General features: G+C 39.4%; 1 protein-coding gene and 1 non-coding gene across 4 annotated transcripts in view; both read left to right on the top strand.

Moving 5' to 3' along the window:
• The first annotated feature begins 454 nt into the window (after window positions 1–454).
• Window positions 455–22,914, top strand: part of LOC126035244 (zinc finger RNA-binding protein-like) — a 48,389-nt gene continuing 25,929 nt past the window's right edge. For all 3 annotated transcript variants that reach the window (XM_049793532.1, XM_049793533.1, XM_049793535.1), the window contains exons 1-5: window positions 455–544; window positions 832–916; window positions 16,878–17,160; window positions 20,561–20,705; window positions 21,560–21,778. In XM_049793532.1, the coding sequence (XP_049649489.1) occupies window positions 508–544; window positions 832–916; window positions 16,878–17,160; window positions 20,561–20,705; window positions 21,560–21,778 (769 nt within the window). In that variant the 5' untranslated portion in view covers window positions 455–507. The remainder of the gene's footprint in view (window positions 545–831; window positions 917–16,877; window positions 17,161–20,560; window positions 20,706–21,559; window positions 21,779–22,914) is intronic.
• Window positions 14,256–14,392, top strand: LOC126035594 (small nucleolar RNA SNORA66). Its single transcript, XR_007504985.1, has one exon. It is a non-coding gene; the product is annotated as a small nucleolar RNA SNORA66 (small nucleolar RNA).

Here is a 22,914-nt window from a genome sequence, read left to right on the forward strand (position 1 = left end):
TGCAGTGTGCTATGCCTTTGCAGGCAAGAATGAGAAACTGACCCTATCTTTGCAATATGAGTCTACGAGTACAGGTGCGGTATGACTGTAGGTGCAGAACATGGGATAGTGGAGGGAAGAAGGGGGCAGGCAGGGCGGTACGTGCAGCCCTGTTCTGAGAGCAACTCTCCTTCGCGCCTGGGCCTCAGGGAGGAAAACTACAGCTCTCAAGAGCCTTTGCACATCCCGTGCATGCGCACATGAGGATTCGCGCCTCAAGCTTGGCAGCGGTTCCCGCAGCACCAAGCGCATTCCTCTGCGGGCAGGGGGGAGGGGGCGTAGTCATGGGCAGGACTACACTTCCCAGCGGCCCCTCACACATCTCGCGCGTGCGCACGGTTCCGGCCTGGTCGCACTCAGCCGTTGTTGCCGTAGGTGGGGGGGGGGGAGGTGGGGGGGGGGGGGGGGAGGTGGGTAAGAGTTGAGAGTTCAGCGTTCAGCCACCATTGTCGCTGCCAGCTTGGACTCATGATTCCTATATGCCCGGTAGTTTCGTTCACCTATGGTAAGTAACGGCACTCAGTGTTTATGTGTGTCCATGCGTGCGGGGGGGGCGGGGGGAGGGGGATGCGGATGCGGCCGCGGCCCGCGCGCGGGGTGGGGGAACGAGGAGGGGGGTCCTGAGGCGCCGTGTCTGACTTGGCGCTCGCGCGCTCTTTCTGTCTCTTGTCTGTCTGTTCCCTTCTCCTCCCCCCCCGCCTCCTCCTCCTGCCCCTCCTTCCACCTCCTCGTGCCGGGCCTCCTGTCATGGCCCCGACCACCGCCGCCGCCTCTTGGTTATCGTCGCCACAGTGCCCAGCCGGCTGGGAGAAGATGCCAAAATGGCCACCGGCAACTACTTTGGTTTCACCCATAGCGGGGCTGCTGCCCAGTATAGGTAACCGCCGCGACCCCTCCCTGCCCCGCCCCTCCCCTCCCTCTGTCCGGGCCCGGAGCTACCCCTCCCCTCTTCGCCTCCGGTCCCCTGTCCCTAACCGGGATCTCCCCGCCCCCTCGGTGGTGAGTGCTCGGGACTACTCCCATGCCCCGCCCCGTGTGGGGGCCTCTTCCGCACTCCGCTCCTCCGGGATGGTTGTGCTTGGGACCCTTCTGCTTGTCTGGCCTGCCCGCGGGTGTTTTCTTATCCTCCAGCTTCCCTGAATCCCCAGTGGTGTGAGGGTGGGGAGGTGGAGCTAGGCACCACGGAGGAGGAGGAGAATCAGCAGCAGCACCAGGTCCGAAGGCCCTTAAAATAAAATGGCTACTTGCAGTCAATAATACTAGTGAGTTACCGTCTGCTGCCCTTGGGCCCTTCAGCTTCAGGGAAGATAGGGCTTGCTCCCCAGGTCTTTGTCTCCCCCTACATCAGTGTGGGAGGATGGAATCCTTTTTAACATAGGTTAAAATTGCACCACCCCAACCTATGGGAGACTGGATGGATAAGGGAAGAGCTGAAGTACCAGAAAATACAGGGGACTGTCATTCCACTGAAGCAATGTTATAATTAATGTGTCTCAGAAAATAAAGAAGGTACTTTTGGGGCCAGGCACCTTTTAAAAAGACTTCCTACTTGGATATTTAAGACCAGGAGCAGGTCTTATAGTGGAGCTAAGTGACCTGTAACTGTACATCTTGTATAGACATACTGCCTTAAATCTTTGTATCTTTGTACTCTTTGTGCATCCAAATTGTGTATCAGAGCATTAAGAAGTAATTGGTAGCATCTATTATCTCACTTTTTCTGAAATCAAATTACTTAATTTGGCAAAACCCAGATGCAATCAGGAATGTCTTCACATTTTTGGCTTGTACTGGAGTAGCACCTTGAAGTCCGTGTTTGAATCTACGTTATTTGTTTCATAAATCTGTAATAAAGACCTTCCTTGACTCCAAAGTCTTGGTTAATGGGAAAAACAGAAGAATAAAGCAAATATATGAGGGGTTATTAACAAACAAATGCAGATGTGCGCTACTGTTAACTAGCTAATCAAAATTGCATACCTGACATAGTTTCAGGAATATACAGTTTTATGGGGGTCTTGGAATGACTCCCAATCTATTCTTTCTATCTATTCTTTCCTGGAAATGGACATAAAGTACATTAATTTTCATTTATTCCAACGTATAATAGTTGAAGGAGAGGATTAAATTTAGCTTGTCTTGTTCTTTTAAGATTAGGTGCTCGCAGTATGTTTGTTTTACTTGACAGTTATAGTGAAATTTGAAACTGGGTTGTCATGGTGTATGAAGGAGTTTCTAAATAGCATAGAAGATTTTTTTTTGTGAGTAAATAAGCAATCTAAGTGAATAATAAACTGAGATCCATACATCTGTAATATTGGAAGTGGAGATTAATTTTTAAAAATTATTATTCCTTTTATTGTGGAGCTGAGGTGGTCTATAGACTTAAGAATCTGAACAACTAATTTGAAATTTCCTTTTGAATTTCAATATAAAAACATATAATTGGAATAAAGTTCAAGTTCAAAACTGTTTTCATAGTTAATCCTAAATGTGTTCTTGAGAAAATGGAAAAACTAATTGAAAGAAGCTTTTTCCTTTGCTATCACAAGTGCAAGATGCTATTCCATTTGCATATCAGTAAAAGACTCTGCATCCTATAAATGGTTTGTATATTTACCACATCTGAAAGTGAAGAGACACAGCAATTGGTGTTAAAGCAGTCCTTTTCATAAGAATGAATTTAAAAGTTTGAGCAAAAACCACAGGACTCGCTTAAAATGCCTAAAAGGGAGGTTACCTTCATGAAGCAGATTCAGCAGTTCCTTAGTAGCTTGTTTATGGAGTGCTACAAAATATATGTTCCATTCCAGTATATTTGAGAAAGAGATGGTGGTGGCAGGGCAAGATAATAAAAGATTTAATATTGCAACAAGTCCTCTAAGATTGTTACTGCTGTTCAAAGTAACAGTTTATAGAATAACAGAATTCCTGTGTCATTAGAAACTAGGATAATTGAGAATACAAATGGATGTTTATCTGTGTAGTTAATACATAGGTGAGTCTCATAAATCTACAAACAACAACAAAAAAAATAATTCTGGCCACAGGACTAATCCATGGATTTTAAAAAAACTTGCTCAAAATAGCAAGTTGTTTTAGGAGGGCAAATCAGACACTTGAAACTGAAGACCTTAGGTTTTTTTTGATATATGCCATTTAGAAGTCCTAGTGCTGTAGTTTTTATAGCAAGTAACAGAAACTTTCATAATAAACACATTTAGTCACATTTTTAGGGAGTTCTATCTTGACAAAATGGCTGTCAAAAATTCTGGTGCACTGGGAGAACTTTAGGCTGCAACTTTAAAGGAATCTCAGTCAGTGCTTCCTGATCATAATATATAGAATCCTGTTGATTTCAGCACTTACTTCAACTAAGTGCAAAAAATCTGTGCAGTTCTTTTTAGGATACAAGCCTTTCTTGGAATATTTCAAAGTATGAAAGTGTTAAATTTTCAGCTGGAGACATGCAGAAGAAAAAAACAAAACCAACTTTGCATCAAAAAGAAGAGAGTCTAAATAGTTTCTGATAAATAATTTCAAAGGAGAAAAATCTGCTATATGAACTAAATATTTGAAAGGTACTTGCAGTAAAGGTTTTCCTTATTTAATTCTAGAGTACTTGTAAGACCAGTATAAACCCTGTTGGAATTCCAGTTTCTCAAAATGACAATATTCAAATTTGCATTAATAGTAGTGAAGGGACTATGTAGTAGAACTATTGGTTCAAGGAAATAGCTTCTTAAAATCAACAATTGAAAAGAAAAAGCTATTATTGGCATAGAAATCACTGTGTCTTCCTGTGATTCTAGTTTATGTGTGGCCATGGTGGATCATTTAAGTTCTCCCTCATACTTCACATGAAGGATAAATTAAAATTTGTCCAAGGAATATAGTCTTAACATTAAATACTGATATTTGAAGCAGTTATAAAGGCCAGATTGGTAGCTACTCAGATGTTAGATCTTGGATTTGGGAAATTCATGAGTAGTGTGTGCAGGAGTTGATAACGTATTTACTGTTATAATAGTGTAAGCAGTATAGTTCCCTGAACTGACTAGATAAGAAAGGGAATAGATGTCTGGTTTTATTAGTTCATAAATACTAGTTTTCATAAAGCACATTTGAAATCTTAACTTGTTTCATATTTAATCAAAGGCAGAAAAAGAGCTAAGTGCCCTTTAAAGCTGTAAATAATGGATTAGAAGCATTCTTGTTCCTTTCAGTGTTGTCACTGCATAAAATTTTCTGCTGCCCTGCTCATTCAAAATTCTTTGTGTGCACTATCCAGTAATAACATAATGATTTAATGAGAGAAGCATTAGATTATGCAAATACCGATATAGGAAATTTCTCTGAATATTGCAATACCTTTGTACTTTCTGCTAGTGTTAGGTATTGGGGCCTAAGGTTATAAACCTGCATGCAATGCAAAACTCATCTGTTACTTATTTAGGCAATTGTATTAATCCATCTATTTAGGAGCCTGGAATAAATGTGGAATTTGGTGATACTAGTCTTCTACTTTGTGTGTGTGTGCTCTGTGTAGGCCACCTGAGCCACTGTGTGTCTATTCAGTTTGAAATTAACAACCTAATATTGGCTTGTCTTTCATGTATATATAAAAAAAAAAAAGTAGCATTCTTGATTCAGTGCTGGAGAAGAGGCATAGTAATGCTTTTATTTTAAAGTTGGCTGACTGAAATGTGGGGATGCTGATGGAGAGATAGGGACATTGAGAAGTGTTTGGACAGAGAAGTGTGCAAATGTGATCTCAATTAACCTCGTGTTAAGATTTTGGTTTCTGTTAAGAAGGAATCTTTGAGTGTTGGAGTTTCATCTTAGTGATGTTCATACTGTGTCCCTGCTCTAATGAGACAGGTCACAGATGGGAGGTTCTTGAGTAGTTAGGAGTGATTTGTTAACCCTGAATTGCTATCAGGTAGTGTGAATATTACAAAGTGTGGTGAGCCTTCACAGATAAAGGCAATTGTAGCGGTTAGGGTCCAGAGCCAATCACGGTGCCTGTGAATTAAGGTTAAGATGCAGTCTTCTAGGCAGCCATATGGAAGTGAACTCTTGCAATTATAGCTAGTTTGGCATTCAAGTGCAGTGCATGATGTTAAAGGATATTCGAGACTGGTGCAGAACAGCAAAGGAAGGTGAAATGCTGTGGATGGATAAGTTGGCTATTGAGAATTGTTTGGGGGTAGAGTGTTTTTTCACATTTGCTAGTACTTCTAATTAACTCTTCCTTTTGTCTTCAGTGTCTGCCCCAGTTACCTCTTCTTCAACTAGATACTGGTTTCAAAAGTATTTAGTCTTTCAGAGATGTTAGGGCTGTAATTCACACAGGCCTACTAGCCTAAGCTTAAAGTATCACTAAACATAATTCAGACTTGTACTGGTGGACAACAGAAAGATAGGGACAATACTGAATAGGATTTAAGGCTTATTCTGAAGTGAAAATGTGCCACTGCACTTAAACTTATGTTAAGAAAAACATTTATTCATCTTACAGTATTGTTATGTGCACCCCATTCTAAAATGCATGGGGAATAAAAATAATCATAGTTTTATCATAGGATGGATGTACATATAGTACAAAAACTCCAAATGCTTTCTTTCTGTGAATTTTATGCCTATGCTATCTTGAGTTGCATCGCATTTTAAAGGATGTGCATTTTTAGCAAAAGGGACTTCACTGAATAGGATCATAGAATCATTTAGGTTGGAAAAGACCTTCAAGATCGAGTCCAACCATCATCCATGCCCACTAAACCATGTTCTGGAGTACCCCGTCTACTTGCTTTTTGAATACCTCCAGGGATGGTGACTCAACCACTTCCCTGGGCAGCCTATTCCAATGTCTGACAACCCTCTCAGTAAAAATTTTTTTCCTAATATCTAACCTAAATCTCCCTTGCCGCAACTTGAGGCCATTTCCTCTCATCCTATCTCCAGTCACCTGACAGAAGAGACCAGCACCCAGCTCACTACAACCCCCCTTCAGGTAGTTGTAGAGAGCGATAAGGTCTCCCCTCAGCCTCTTCGTCTCCAGACTAAACAGCCCCAGCCCCCTCAGCCACTCCTCATAAGACTTATGCTCCAGGCCCCTCACCAACTTGGTTGCCTTTCTCTGGACATGCTCCAGCAACTCAATGTCTTTCCTGTAGTGAGGGGCCCAAAACTGAACACGGTACTCAAGGTGCGGCCTCACCAGGGCCGAGTACAGGGGAACAATCACCTCCCTGCTCCTGCTGGCCACACTATTTCTGATACAGGCCAGGATGCCGTTGGCTGCTTTGGCCACCTGGGCACACTGCTGGTTCATATTCAGCCGTCTGTCAACCAGCACCCCCAGGTCTTTCTCTGCCGGGCAGCTTTCCAGCCACTCTTCCCCAAGCCTGTAGTGCTTCATGGGGTTGCTGTGACTGAAGTGCAGGACCTGGCACTTGGCCTTGTTGAACTTCATATGATTGGCCTCAGCCCATCGATCCAGCCTGTCCAGATCTCTCTGTAGAGCCTTCCTACCTTCAAGCAGATCGACCCTGCCTCCCAACTTGGTGTTGTCTGCAAACTTGCTGAGGGTGCACTCAATCCTCTCATCCAAATAATTGATAAAGATATTAAACAGAACGGGGCCCAACACCAAGCCCTGGGGAACACCACTTGTGACCCACCACCAACTGGACTTCACCCCATTTACCACAACCCTCTGGGCTCATCCATCCAGCCAGTTTTTCACCCAGCAAAAAGTACACTTGTCCAAGCCATGAGCTGCCAGCTTCTCAAGGAATATGCCATGAGAAACAGTGTCAAAGGCCTTGCTGAAGTCAAGGAAGATAACATCCACAGCCTTTCCCTCATCCACTAGGCACGTCACCTGGTCATAGAAGGGGATCAGGTTGGTCAAGCAGGACCTGCCTTTCATGAACCCATGCTGGCTGGGCCCGATCCCCTGCTTGTCCTGGACTTGCTGTGTGAGTGCTCTCAAGATGAACCATTCCATAATCTTCCCCGGTACCGAGGTCAGGCTGACAGGCCTGTAGTTCCCTGGATCCTCCCTCTGACCCTTCTTGTAAATGGGAGTCACATTGGCAAGCCTCCAGTCCTCTGGGACCTCACCTGTTGACCAGGATTGCTGATAGATGATGGAGAGTGGCTTGGCAAGGACCTCCGCCGGTTCCCTCAGTACTCTTGGATGGATCCCATCAGTTCCCATAGACTTGTGAGTGTCCAGATGGCGTAGTAGGTCACTAACTATTTCCTCCTGGATTAAGGGGGGTATGTTCTGCTCTTCATCCTTGCCTTCCAGCTCAGGGGGTGGAGCACCCTGAGGATAACTGGTCTCCCTAGTAAAGACCGAAGCAAAGAATGCATTAAGTATTTCGGCCTTTTCCTCATCTCTGGTGGCTGCATTCCCTTCTGTATCCATTAAAGGATAGATATTCTCCTTGGGATTCTTTTTAGTGTTGTCGTGGTTTAACCCCAGCCGGCAACTAAGCACCACGCAGCCACTCACTCACTCCACCCCACCCAGTGGGATGGGGGAGAAAATCGGGGAAAAGAAGTAAAACCCGTGGGTTGAGATAAGAATGGTTTAATAGAACAGAAAAGAAGAAACTAATAATGATAACACTAATAAAATGACAACAGCAATAATGAAAGGATTGGAATGTACAAATGATGCACAGTGCAATTGCTCACCACCCGCAGACTGACACCCCGCTAGTCCCCGAGCGGCAATTCCCTGCCCCCACTTCCCAGTTCCTTTACTAAATGGGATGTCACATGGTATGGAATACCCTGTTGGCCACTTTGGGTCAGCTGCCCTGGCTGTGTCCTGTGCCAACTTCTTGTGTCCCTCCAGCTTTCTTGCTGGCTGGGGATGAGAAGCTGAAAAATCCTTGACTATAGTCTAAACACTACTTAGCAACAACTGAAAACATCATTGTTATCAACATTCTTCGCATACTGAACTCAAAACATAGCACTGTACCAGCTACTAGGAAGACAGTTAACTCTATCCCAGCTGAAACCAGGACAACTGTTAACATATTCGTAAAAACATTTTTTGTTGTCCCTTACAATAGTGGCCAGATTGAATTCTAGCTGAGCTTTTGCCTTTCTAATTTTCTTTCTGCATGACCTAACAAGATCCCTGTACTCTTCCTGAGTATTGCATTGCAAACAATGTTCTGTTCACAAAGTTGTGATAATAGGAAATAATAATTTTCATTAAAGTTCTTAAAAGATAAATTCAGTCTTTACAATTTTATGCCTATAGTGAGTAAGGCTCTAGAAAAACAGAAGTCTTTTCTAAAATATAAGAAATAATAATAATTCTTTTGTTTTTACTTGACTCTGCCCAGGTTCTATTAACACACCTGAAACTTCATCTGACCAGTTACTCAGTAGTGTCTCTTCCTAGGTTAGAAACTGAAGCAGCAGCAGATTGTAGTGCTTCTTTCCGTTTTTGGAGAGTTAGGTCATAATTGTTTCAATCTTCATATTCCCGAAAGAAAAACTGCAAAATTGTATTTTTTGCTATTCTGACTACTAGTGTATGAAACTTTGTGAAATCTGGCAGTTGGGTCTCAACAAATATGGTTCCTTAATGCCTAAATGTTCAAATATTCCTAAAAGTTAGAATTCAAGAAATAAGGCTTAATTAGTGTGGGGTTTTTTTGTTTGCTTGGTTTTTTTAGTTTAAATTATTTGTATTTTAAAAATTATTTTTAAGAGTAGCTTAAGTGTTGTGTGAAGATTAGCCTGAAAAATCACTTTTGCACTTGCATGCAAAAAAACTGCAAGAAATATGTTTTAGAAGTTGTCATTTCTGAGGAAGTGGGTAGTTTGGGTAGAGACAAAATTGGTTTTAGTCCTGATGGTAACTCTATATCAAAATAGTCCTCTTTAGAAAACTAAAAAAAAATTAAATGTCCTTTGTCTCTAGGAAGAGAGTTTTCAGTGATCATTGCCCTAAATGGAGCTGGAATAGCAGCAGTGTTAATGTGTGTTGGATGTTAGTACAGAGATGCACTGGAGATCAGCTTTTTTGTATTCCTTTGGCTTATGTGCACATGAATTACAATTAATTTTTGGTTTTAAATTAAGTCAGTGTGATGAAAAGCAAGGCTTATAGGGAATATTTTATGTGCTTTCCTCTATATATACCTTTTACATGCTATATATCTTATATGGAAATAGACTGTGTTTTCCTGAAAGTGTATTCCTCTGACAATAATTACTACAGATACCTTATTAAGTTTCTTAACGCATGACTTTACTCCACAAATATCCTGATGTGGAAAATAAAATATCTTACAATCTTAAGTTACCTGAAGTTATTACCTGGTAAAATAGATAGCAAGAAAATGCAACAGTTTGATACAATGCTATTGTTAATGTGCAATAAATAAATAAAGCTTTCTACTTTCAATTTATTTTTTTTTTACAAAAAAATTCTCAACACTTTTTTACTAGAAAAGGCCAATAGCTGGAAATAAAAAAGGACAAGAGCAAAGTGTTCTCCAGAAGATAATTTAGTATTTGTTTCTTAAATTTAAATGCTCTTAACTCTCTGTCACTCTTGGGCTGATAAATCACAGGAAATCCAGACCTTCTATCAGTGTCGCTATATAAAAGTAACTAACAAGTGAGGATTCTGCTATTTTAGATCTAATTATAATACAGGTTCTCATTTAAGCTTTTTTTTTGTGTGTGTGTGTAAGAATGTTGCTCATTTGCAAACCTATGTTAAATAGCTACTTAAATTAGACAAACCTGTGTCTGTGGAACTGGAGAACAATGTTTTGCTAAGTGGACACCAATACTTCATTAATTGCTATTGATCAGCACTTTCTGCCTCCTAGCCAGCTTCTGACTTAGATGGCAGCACACCTAAAATTTTTTTTTTTTTCACTTTGGAAGCCCATATTTCTTTTTCTAGATAAAAAACACTGCTACAGTTTCCTTGTTGAAGATCTTTGTGCAGTTCAGAAAAGGTTTTTAATTGTTTCTTGAATATTTGGTATTTTGAAAAGGGGAACAAAAATTACTAAGAGAAATATGAAATTATTAATCTAGTTATTTTAATAACTAATGTAGAGTAGTGATGGCTAACACCTTTTTGAGAGCTTGTTCTTAGGGTGTGGACTTTTTGTTGCTGGTGTTTTAATATAACTTAGCCAAATGTAGGTGTTCAGGCTGGACTTTTCCAGGCTAAATATCTACCTAGAATTATACTTTTTTTTTTTTAAACTATACTATATATAGTTTAATTGATTTTATAAGCTATACTATAGCTTAATTTGTGGTGTAGAATTGGGCAGGGAGATCTTAATAACTCTTTGATGCCTTAGTGTTTTGGAACGGGGACTTTAGAATTTGCAAATGGGGAAAAAGATTTTTACATGTTACACTGTTTCAGAATCATAGTTCTGAGTGTACACAGCAATATTAAATGTTGATACCATGAAAGTAGCTGCAGTGTTAGTCTTATGTCCAGCTTGCAAAGTATCAAAGCAAAACATGCACCTGTCTTGGGAAAACTTCATTTTGCTTGGTGAAAGGAGTTTCGTACACCAGATAGCAATGTGGACAAGGCTAATTTTTGCTGTGGCTTTTGCTCTGGGATTAATTCTGTAAGACTGTGAGCCAGTGTGGCCCTTCACTCTCTAGAAAATCAGATTGACATGGTATTGGAGATTAGTGTGGAGAAAGATATGTGGTCACAGCTCACTGCAGTCAGTCTTATCTAGGAGGTTTAATATCATAGTGGTGTTTCATAATATGTGGCACTCTTTCTGATACTAATGCATCAGAAAAATTTGTATTTTCCATCATTAATGTCAGTAGAAATTAGTATAGTTGTTATTCAGATTTGAGTCAAAGGTGTTTTACAAAATAAACTTTTCTCATGCACTGTAATACAATATTTGTGTGTAAAGAATTAATTATCTTGATCTTGAGGTTCCTTAGGTAAGATGTGGAAGATGAGAGCAAGCTAGGTATACACTGGGGTGTAAAACTTTTGAATAGAAGCAAGTTTATTTGGGAGGAGGAAGCTGTCACGGGCGGAATTTAAAAATGAGAGAGAGGTTTGGATCGCTTAAAGAATCACCTCTAATTGTATTAGCAATAGAAAAATGATTTAATAGAAATTTGTATAAAAGTGTGAATTCACAGAATTTGTTGGCAAGGTTCACTCTATTACTTAGTACATGGATGAAATGCACACAGGAAAATTAAATCAGAATCAAACTAAACTTATGTATATAGGGACCAAAAACATAATGGGGTAAAAGGAAATGTGGGAAAGGGTCAGGGAGACCCTCCTGTTGAGTCATGAGGTTCAGAGAAGACCCCCTTGCTTTCTAAACTCCTGTCGGAGTCTAGGTGCAGCTGGATCGACTCCTAGTCCCAGACTTGGACAATGGTTTATGTCTAAAGGGATTATAATAGCAGCCTGAAATTCATTCACAGGTGAATAAAAATCATGACAGTAATTTAATTATAAATTTGAAAGTATTAACTTATAATATACTTGCTATAACTTAATATCTTATACTTGCTATAGCTTGCTTACTATAGACTATTCAGGTTAGTACACACATGCATAAAGACACTAAGAGAAATACATGTAAGAGAGAAAAAGAGGTATACCTGTTAAAAATTCCCCTTGAGGTCAGTGAAAACATTTACTTTGAATGCTTCAGCATTTGTCTTAATGGGTGAAGGGTTGAGCCTCAAGGAGCAAATCAGTCCAGGTCACGTTGGATTTCAGTGACAGACCTCTGATTTTCACAAACAGGAAAGTTTGTGAGCTCTGAGAGGTGTCCCGCTCAGAGGGAGATGCTGGTCACAGCCTGCTGTGGTCCAGGAGAGCTCAGAGGGCCTCACTTAGTACCACTGTTTATAGGTTTGGGAGATGATTGACTTTTGTCATTAACAAATTTCTAGAATCCCAGCTGTGCTGGAAAATTCTGAGACTGTTAGGGAATAACTCAAAACACAGACACAGGATGCTCCAAGATTGTCAGGGGAGGATTGTGATGTCTCAAGGTTATTATGAGAGAGAACTGGCTGGAGGTTGTTATGAGAACTGTCTATCTCTACTCCTATTCCCCTGCCTTTGCCGGGCAGCAGGAGTCCTTGAGACGCACAGCATATCTCCCTGTCTTAGCTGTGTAAGAGTTCCTGGCACAGTCAAGGGTCGCTGAACTGCCTGACTCATTACACTTATGCTAAGGCCTAGCGAGCCTTCTTGAGTTCATAAATCAGCCTGGAGAGAGGGAAAGAAATGCACTACCACAGAAGCAAAGAGCATGGGGAAACAGGGATATGAATGTAGCAGTTTAGGGCAGGTAGGGAGAGACAAAAAACATTAGGTAAGGTTCTGGAAATTACCTTCTGTAGTTGACTGAAACATACATCTACAGAACCTGGAGCAGAAGAATTGAGTGCGACATGTAGACTGTAAACTGGCTGTGGCTGGGATAGTGAAAACACAGTGAAATAGAAATCTAAGCTGGAAGATGAGTATCAAAGAATGTGTGTTGTTCCTAGAAAATAGAAATTAAAGTCAGCTTGGTGGGGAAGCACTGTTACTAATATGATCAGCTGAAGAAACAGGTGTGGTATGAATAAAATTATTCTTTTTGAACAAAAGTCTCTGGCAGAAGAGGTATTATTAGAGCAATACAGCAGAGTAAGATTTGAAGCTGCCAAGTCCTTTGCCTGTAACTTCTTAAATCAAAGAATGATGTTTATTTTGCTAGTAAGTTAAAACACTGTGAGAATTGTAATATGAAGTTACCTTGAATTGAATGTTCACAAACTGGGTTTGCTTTAAGTAAATGTTGGTCTAGAACTCATTTGCTTTTGAAATAATCTTTTATAAACTAAGGAAAAAATTATTGACAGTGAGGGTGCTCAGACACTGGAACAGGTTGTCTAGAGCGGTCTTGCAATCTCCATTCTTGGAGATGATTGGAACCTGACTGGACACAAAGCCCTGAGAAGCCTAATGTAACTTCGAAATTAGCTGTGCTTTGAACACAGGGTTAGAACAGATGACCACCAAATCTTTGTTTCAGCCTAAACTATTCTGTGTTTTTTAAGCTCTGCCTAGTTAGTAAAGCTAGTTGGACTGTGTATCTTTTCATATGAAGAGTGCTAGAATTCCTTGAACTCAAAGATGCTAATAAGGATATTAGAATTTATTTTGGGGAAAAGAAGAATTGACCCACAAAGAAAACTTGCTAGGTTACCAGGTCAATCGCTTAGCTTCTCTGCCTGCTTGTAATTTGGTTCAACTTTTTCCAACTGTGTTGGGGGATTAAGCTAAACTGAATTACTTTGTTGTGGTGAAGAACACACATGTGGTTTGTTATCATAGCTCAGCTGACATACTGCATTTTATTGTTGCTCTAATAACTTGATCAGATGCCTAAGTCTTTTGGAGTCTTATTTATTGGGACTAAGTTGAAATACTTGATGTGGTGCAGTATGGAAAATTATTACTTAAGGTAGAGTTTACTAAAAGAATTGTAGAGAAGGAGCTGGTAGAGGTGGTTAGTAGAATTAGAAGAGTGATTATCAAATAGGAATAATTGCAGTGGAGTATGCTAGGGATTGGTCTTGAGTCTTACTTAGTATTTATATTAGTATGGTGTGTCATGATATTTGATGCAAGGGAAATATTGCCAATACACAGGTAACTTTACAAGAAGCTGCTCTGAGGAAGCTAGACTGGAAAGAAAGCAGTCTGGAGCAGAGTGGGTAGCACAGCTGAAACTTCATCTGAATTGATGCATACAGTTCTTGCTGTCTGTAGTAAAGAAAGAGTAGATAATACTAGGATAGGCGCAAAGAACAACTGCAAGAAAGATCAGTGGAATAGAGAGTCTGGTAAAATAGTCTTGGAGGAGGTAAGTTCATCTTGACAAATGTGGTAAGGCACTAATCACCAAACAAGGATTAAAAACTCTTGTAAGTTAAATGAAGTTGGCACAAAAATCTTTTGATATAAATTAATTACATGAAAGTGTCTAGTCATCTTAATGTTAAAAGGTTCTCAGTAAGACCATGGGGAGAAAAAGAAACATCTTAAATTTAGAAAAGATGTTGCCATGAATTTCTGTAACATAGTATAGCATAATTTTTAAAAAGGAAGAAGCAGTCAACTCTAGAATATTTTTCTTGTAGTCTTGCAAACTTGATCACTAGCTCTGCATGGTGTTGCGGAAGTGAGGGGAACAGGTTTGCCAAAGTAAACATGGTCATAGAACTATATTAGCTTTAGAAATCAAATGATTTGGGCTGTTAATTCTATACCATGATAAGGAAGTTAGATATAAAATTAGCACATAAGAAATGAAACTGTTGCAGAATCTTGTTAATAGTCCTACTCATAATGATCACAATCTGTTCACAATATTAAATACTGAAAACTGTCAGGCAGCTTTAATCATATATATTCTGAGAACAAAAGCATTTTCTTTGATAAACTGACTGATACTGTTACCTCATAATGTGTTGTGAAGACTGTATTGTATTTTGTAATAGTAACTTAAGCACAGTTTCATGAAACTTGACGAGCCAAATTAATGCTTCCTAGACAGGTCCCTGTTCTTTCTCTCCCTCCCATTTTTTCCCCTGCTTCCATACATATAACTTATGTGGGTTCTGGCACTCAGCAGACTGTTTTGTGAGCTCCAATGTTTCTAACGTTTCTACCATGTTAGAAATGAGCTCAGGAAAAAAAAATTCTCATAGTTTTCTGCTAGATTAATGAGTTAAATCAGTGTGCTGAATAGCTTGACAAGTAGCAGAACTAGCACTAGGGATGGAATAGGATGGCATAGCCAGGTTTGGTATATGGGAGGAAGGAAGAATAAGAGTAGGGATAGGATGGAGCAAGACTTTTCCTTGTTGGCAGTATTAGACTGTTGATGTGCTCAAGTGCAGTCTGAGTTAAATAGTCTGCTGCCTGTTTTCTCAATTGAATCTATTTTTAGTAGATATATATGATAATGTGAATGATCTCAGAACTTTTGAATATTTTATACTTCTGTACTGTTAGATATGTAGATAATGCAGCCTAATTTTATAGATTGTCACTCACTTTTACCATCATAAAATAGTCATCCTGAATTTTCTGGTGGAGTCTGATTTCTCACCTTAAACTACAAAATGGAGAAACTGCCTATATACATCAAGTAGGAGGAATTGTTTCAAGCAGTGGTGGGAGCTACACCAGAGTGGTTCAGGTTGTCTCCTTCCACTGTTATGCTAAGAAGCTGAAAATAAAATGAAAGAATTGTGAGTACAACTCGAAACTGAATTAAATTTGGATGGAATGCAAGTGGTCTCTTAAGCAATCAAGGGCCTAAGATGGGAAGAAGGTGGAGTCCAGGCATGTAAGTCCAATAATAATAACATTTTCTCTGTGTGTTTCTGCTGTAAGATGTTGTTGTTTGTTTGTTTGTTTGTTTTTTAATATATTGAAGTTAATGGGTTCTGCTGTAATTAAAATGACAAAATCATTTTTTTTCTTAAAAAATAATAAAACATTACTAAACACAAGGGAGTTATGGAAACGTCTTTTGCAAAAATAATAGTATCTATAGTTAAAAGGTGCTTTGTTTCTGGTAGTTATGTCAGAGAGGATATTGCAGTCTTTAGGAAAAAAATACTATAACTTCTTGTTCCTTTTGGTTTTGAGCATAATCATGCTGCAATTCCACTTTGCCACTGAGTATGTTTGCTTCAAGTGAGATTTCATTTTTCTATTTTCTTCTAAAAAATAGGGGATACTACCTCCTTGATAGGCATAGAATTGGTTTTGAATTATCTTTTAATAGTGCTGTGGAGATGTGGAACCCTATAGAGATTCTTAAATATTATTGAAAAGCAGTGCAGGAAGTGTACCAAAAATTTCAGAATAATCACTCAATCTCTATTTCTTATCATTGTTCCAGACAGTGATATTTTGCCCAGTTTACTTTATTTGTTTAAAAATCAAAATAACTATTGTAGGCTTTTAATCATAATGCACAGTTATAGATCAATATAGGACAATATTAGTTTCAGTTCAAATAATTAAGCCTTTGAAGCCATTATTTTTTATTTCTGCTGTTAATATTTACTCATTCTTAGTAAATAGCCACATATTAATGTCCTATCTGCAAATTTAAGAGAAGCAGATTAGTCTCAGCATGTGCCTGGAAGATTGCCAGAGCTCTGGTACCAGTCTTGCTCAATCTGACTGTTCTTTTGATGCTTCATGTTGTGAGGCAGTGGGCTTCTGTACGAATGAGTAGGGCCAGCTAATTTTCACGGAAGCCTTTTAAAAATCTCATTATTTTAACATGGTTTACTGAAAAACATCATGCAAGTGCAGGTCAGTAATGAGCTCTCACAGAAAAGTAGTATTTTTCTTAATTTGACAGGTATGACAGTTTTATTGAAGAACTACTAAAACACTTAAACTTATCGGTCATGAAAAGATAACAGTGTAAGACTTCTGTATTATTTTGAATGAAAGACTTGGGTTCTTTTCAAGCAGTGGAACACCCCACCCCCACCCCCCCAAGAAGAAAGTCATCACCTGCATGATATGTCTGCATCCACAGAAACTTCAAAATGACACAGCCTTTTTAATGGGGGTGGAAGAGAGGTAATAAAACCATTAAAGTGTATGATAGCTGCTCCAGGTCTGTTTGTAGAACAGACAAGTATTAATCAAATCTGGGATTTTGAAATGTTAGGCATTAGCTTAGTATGTTGAATTAATCTAATTATTTACTTACTGTCTTTTTCCAATATAGCCAGCAGCCAGCTTCGGGTGTAGCCTATTCCCATCCAACTACAGTTGCTAGCTACACTGTCCACCAGGCACCAGTTGCTGCACACACCGTTACTGCAGCCTATGCTCCAGCAGCAGCTACAGTTGCAGTAGCCAGGCCTGCTCCAGTAGCTGTTGCAGCTGCTGCAACAGCTGCTGCTTATGGAGGCTATCCTACAGCGCATACAGCTACAGATTATGGTTATACACAGAGGCAACAAGAAGCTCCACCACCACCACCTCCTGTCACTACGCAGAATTACCAGGTGTGTTAAAAAAAAAATCACACAAGTAATTTTTTAAAAATAATATGTTAAAAAGAGGAGGCTTGTTTGGATAAGAGAATGTGATGATATTTATATTTTTTTCTTCCATGAATCACAGTTTGAATGCAACTCAAATTACCTAGTAGCCAAAACTGATAGAATGTGAAGTGACTGCAGTCTCATATGGTGCATATAGAGGATTATCAGCAGTAGTACTGCAGGAGTTAAGATTTAGACATTCACACAATAAGCAATTTATTTAAATTACATTTATCTCCAAATGATTTTTGTGAACTACTGCTGAAATACTTGTCTCAGCCTAAATGTTCAAGTGGCATGTGGTGAACTGGGTCATGGAATTGATTTATATGAAAAAAACATGTTCCAGTAAAAATTTTCAGTGGGAGATAGAAGTAGTTCCCTTGTCAGATTCCTGGGTGCACAGGAGCTCTAGTACCAAACATAAGAGGACAGAAGATTACCCTAGGAGAGGAACTACCCTTTGGGTAGGTTTTGGGTACGCTTTGTGAGACTACTGCCTAACCTTGTGTGGCTACAGGCTTCTATAAAAGGGAACTGTTGTCTGTTTTCATCTTGCCCTGACCTTTGCCAACACTTCCTTGTGTTGAATCTAGGAGTTGTTAGCATTTGAGTGGGTCAATTCAGGATAAGGATCCAACAGGAAACTAACCAACCAAAAAAGGAGTAGCAGCTTTCCATGGGATTGTCAGGCTTCTGCAGAATTTCCTTGGTTCTGCACAGTTGTAATGCCAATGCAAAAGACAGAGATGGGATCGTGTAGAGCTGTGAGCAGAGAAGTGATGGTACCTCATTGTATTGGGTTTGTGTGGCAAGGTTTTGGTAGCGAGGGGGTTATGGGGTGGCTTCTGTGAGAAGTTGCTAGAAGCTTCCCCTATGTCCAACAGAGCCAATGCCAGCCGGCTCTAAGACGGACCTGCCACTGGCCAAGGGTGAGCCAATCAGTGACAGTGGTAGTGCCTCTGTGATAACATATTTAAGAAGTGAAAAATAAAAGTTGCGGCAGCACAGAAACGGCAGCCAGAGAGAGGAGTGAGAACATGTAAGAGAAACAACCCTGCAGACACCAAGGTCAGTGAAGAAGGAGGGGGAGGAGATGCTCCAGGCGCTGCAGCAGAGATTCCCCTGCAGCCCCTGGTGAAGACCATGGTGAGGCAGGCTGTCCCCCTGCAGTCCATGGAGGTCCACGGTGGAGCAGATATCCACCTGCAGCCTGTGGAGGACCCCATGCCAGAGCAGGTGGATGCCCGAAGGAGGATGTGACCCCATGGGAAGCCTGCGCTGGAGCAGGCTCCTGGCAGGACCTGCGGATCTGTGGAGAGAGAGGAGCCCATGTTGGAGCAGGTTTTCTGGCAGGACTTGTGACCCCGCAGGGTACCCGTGCTGAAGCGGTGTGCTCCTGAAGGACTGTACTCCGTGGAAAGGACCCATGCTGGAGAAGTTTGTGGAGGACTGTCTCCCGTGGGAGGGACCCTATGCTGGAGCAGGGGAAGAGTGTGATGAGTCCTCCACCTGAGAAGGAAGAAGCGGCAGAAAATAACATGTGATGAACTGACCATAAACCCCGTTCCCCATCCCCCTGCGCTGCTGAGGGTATAGGTAGAGAATCTGGGAGTGAAGTTGTGCCTGGGAAGAAGGGAGGGGTGGAGGGAAGGTGTTTTGAGATTTGGTTTTATTTCTCATTACCCTACTCTGGTTGATTGGTAATAAATTAAGTTAATTTTCCCTAAGTCGAGTCTGTTTTGCCTGTGATCGTAATTGGTTGAGTGATCTCTCCCTGTCCTTATGTCGACCCATGACTTGTATTCCTCTTCAGGAATAAAGAAATTTAGCCGTACAAATTGGAGCGCTGCATCAGTTTTGCAGTTGAAAGATTTGTTTGTAGAGGTTATCTTGGGACTTATCTAACATAAGTGTTTGCTCCTGTTCAGCTCTTAAGAGTGAGAAGTTTCAGTTTTTCCTGTCTGTCGAGATTCACGCAATGCAAGCGTATATGCGCATCAGTAACCCTAGCCCATTGGTTTCAATCAGACATCTTAGATGCAGAAAGATGAGGGGTTTTACATGGGCAGGTAGTTTCCCATTGGAAATGTGGGCTTTATTTGTATTTTTATCAGCTTTTTTGCTGCATTAGCATTTCTTAGTCTTCAGTGGATATTTCTAGGCTGGTGTGTTTATGCACAAGAGTTATCAAACTCTTATGGCATGGCTCATAGTTAAAATGTGCATTTACTATGAGACAGAGGACATTGAAATAGTATGTCCCTTGTAACAATTCTTTAACTTTTTAGTCCTAAACTTATCAAGGCATTATCTAGATTCTAGTTAGTATTTTTGTTTAAAAGGACCATACTGTTGCTGTATGTTATAAATTCCTTTGTATGGCTTTTGTAATTTGTTACATATGGTAATGAATTGAAACATAGGAGTCTTTCCAGTAGTGTGTTTACTCATAATTACGAGGTCATTAAACTAGTCAGTTATTAGATGCATTCAGACAGAAAAGAGTCCCCTAAAGAAAATTATTTCTACTTTACACAGGTTGGATGGAAAAGAGATTTTATTGCTATATTTCGTTGAAATAAAAATAAATTGTATACATTAGTACATTTCAGCTAAATGTAGTTCATGCTTTGCTACCCCTCACTTGATCAACTTTTTACGCTTTACCATAAATATTGTGAGGATGGGAGAATATATGTACATGCATATAGTGTCTTCCAAGCCCTTCCCTTCTAAGCTTACTAACAAACTCCTGAGTTCTGGAGGTTTTGAATGGGCTGCTTGCCTTGCCCTTATAAACTAGATATGGTTCCCCAATGGAATAGTTGATACACCAAAAAGTAAAGAAGGCTTTAAAAGTATCACTTTCATACTCTAAAAAATATAACCAAGAAAAGTATTGTTGATGATGGGATTTTTAAAGCCAATAAAGGCTCACGTTTGTAAACTTGTGAATTTATTGTGGTTTGTGGAGATGGTGGTTTTTTCCTTCATATTTTACAGGAATGTAATCTGATGCAATCATTATGAAAATCTAGTAAGAATAGTTGCTTTTTGGTAACAAAAATAATTTGGAAGGGAAAGTGATTTAATAGCATGGGGTTAATTCCTATATTAAGTCTGAAAAAGACCATCAGGTTGTCTTCAGGTCTGAAGTATCTGTAAACATAAATTGAATTTCTTTAATGTATGTATTAGTGTATACTGTATCTGTAGATTATTTTTTTTTTTAATTTTTTTTTTTTTAAATCTACTTTAGTAGAATAGAAGGAAATTCTTTGGCTCTGCTAATGATTTTTATTACTCCAGATATATACTTAAGGAGAAATTTGCTGGTTTTTCTTTTTTGAATTTTTAGGATTCCTATTCTTATGTTCGATCTACTGCCCCAGCTGTAGCATATGACAGCAAACAATACTATCAACAACCAACAGCGACTGCTGCGGCTGTGGCTGCTGCTGCTCAGCCTCAACCTTCAGTAGCTGAATCATACTACCAGACAGGTGGGTGGCATGATTCAAACTCCTGTCATTATACACAGTCTGTGTACTACTTTAATACCTTAAAAATGTCTTTGAATATTTCACATTATCCAGATTTTTTTTTTTTGTTTTGTTTTTGTTTTGACATGTAATCCCTGTCAATGTGTAGAAAAATTTGCTGCACCTAGAACTTGAACGTTATTGTGACATTGCCATAAGTAACTACCTTTAAGGTTTGGATTGTTATTAAATACACTCAAAACATATTTCTAGGCAAACTTTTTTGCTGAAGTAGGTTCAAAAAGCCAATGGTGGGTTCAGATGATAACTTGGATAGAAAGACTTTTTTTTTAAATTCTTTAGTTACTTACTGTATGTAGTTCTTTTAATTATTGCTATCGTGAATGCTACAAAGCATAAATCCTATTTACTTTTTTTACTGTAATTCGGAATAATAGGAAAGTTTAGATGTACTTTGGTTTAGTGTACTCTAGTAAAACCATTGAATGAGAAGGTTGTTTAAAAACATAGCAGCACAGTTAAAAATACATAAATGAATCTGAGGCTTACTAGTGTGAGTTGTGACACTATTAAACAGTTGTGTGATATATGGTAGGTGATGTATAACCATTACTGTAAAAACCAACCAACCAAACAAAAACCCCAAAACCCTACAACAACAAAAAAACTCCACCCCAAAAAACCAACCAACCAAAACAAATAAAAAACCCAACCCAAAAAACAACCAAACTAAAGTAAAAAACACTTATGTGTTTATTCCTTAGCACATCATTAAGTATCACTTAATATGGTTTGCATTTCATTCAACTAAAGCATATCAATGTTTGTACACTTCTATTTTCTATCCTAATTAGCTCCAAAAGCAGGATATAGCCAAGGGGCAACTCAGTATACCCAAGCCCAGCAAACACGACAAGTGACAGCTATAAAACCTGCAACCCCAAGTCCAGCAACAACTACATTTTCTATATATCCAGTATCCTCTGCTGTGCAGCCAGTAGCAGCTGCAGCTACTGTTGTTCCATCTTATACTCAAAGTGCAACGTATAGTACAACAGCGGTTACTTACTCTGGTAAGAATTTTGCATATTATGTTGCTGGAATCTTTGTAATTGTTACAGGAGAGGATTTAAATACTCAGAATGTTAGCAGTTTGTGTTCAATTACATCATAGTCTACTGAGAAGTATCAACCAGTTAAATCATAATAATGGCAAAATATTTTGATGTATCTTTAAAAGAGGTTTTATATTTGTATGTGCCTATTTTGTTATATGTGATAATATACAAAGAATTGGCACTGCTACATGCATGGTGTTTTGTGACTTACTGTAAGGTTTGGAGAGAAAAGATGGGGGATAGAAAAAGTAAGGAAATGTATCCATACAAATATAACCCAGGGAAATTGGGAGCATGCTGCCATCAAACAGCAGTTACAGAGACAGGGAGGAGCAATCCAATATAAATCTTGTCAGTTTGGTTTGTCTTGACCCAAAATGGGAGGAGAATGGATGCTAAAAAAAAAAAAAAGACTTTCCTTCAAACATTAGAAATCAAAAAAGTAGTTAAAGATGGAAAAGATGTTAACTTTATGGCCAGATGGTAATCAGCTGGCATATTATAGCTACCTTGAACTTCTTGGGGTTTTTTTGTTTTCTGTTTAAAAAGGGATTTTAAGACTTCCTTGAAACAGAGCCTGATCAGAGTATTAAAATAGTTGAACCAGTAGATGTAGAAAGTTTATGGGAAAACTGGCTCAAAGGTATGAAAGCCCAGTTTCCTTGATTTATTCAGCTTTGATACTAGAATTCAAGGAGTGTGTAGACAGGGTGTGCTGCAGAGGTTTTACTGGGCAAGCAGCTTCTCTGCACTAAAACAATTTAAATCAGTGAAATAGAATGTAATAGCACTAGCCATTCTGTCTTTTATCCCCCCCCCCCCCCCCCCCCCAATATCGGTCCTCCTTTTCATTTTGGAACTTGAACAGTAAATCTGGTTCTGGAAGACTGCTTACTTCAAGTGGCCTTTGATAAATCTTTTATTAAAATTCTTGTTACATCATACTCGGTCTTACCAGATGTACCAGGAAATTTCACATATTCTTTAAGGATGCTTTAATATATCTAACATAACTGTGTGTCTGCAAAGATTTGCTTAAAATCAAATATATTCCTGATACAAGTGGTATGCTATGCATTTGTGTACTGTGA

Source organism: Accipiter gentilis, chromosome W, assembly GCF_929443795.1.
Source record: "Accipiter gentilis chromosome W, bAccGen1.1, whole genome shotgun sequence".
NCBI classification, from domain to species: Eukaryota; Metazoa; Chordata; class Aves; order Accipitriformes; family Accipitridae; genus Astur; species Astur gentilis.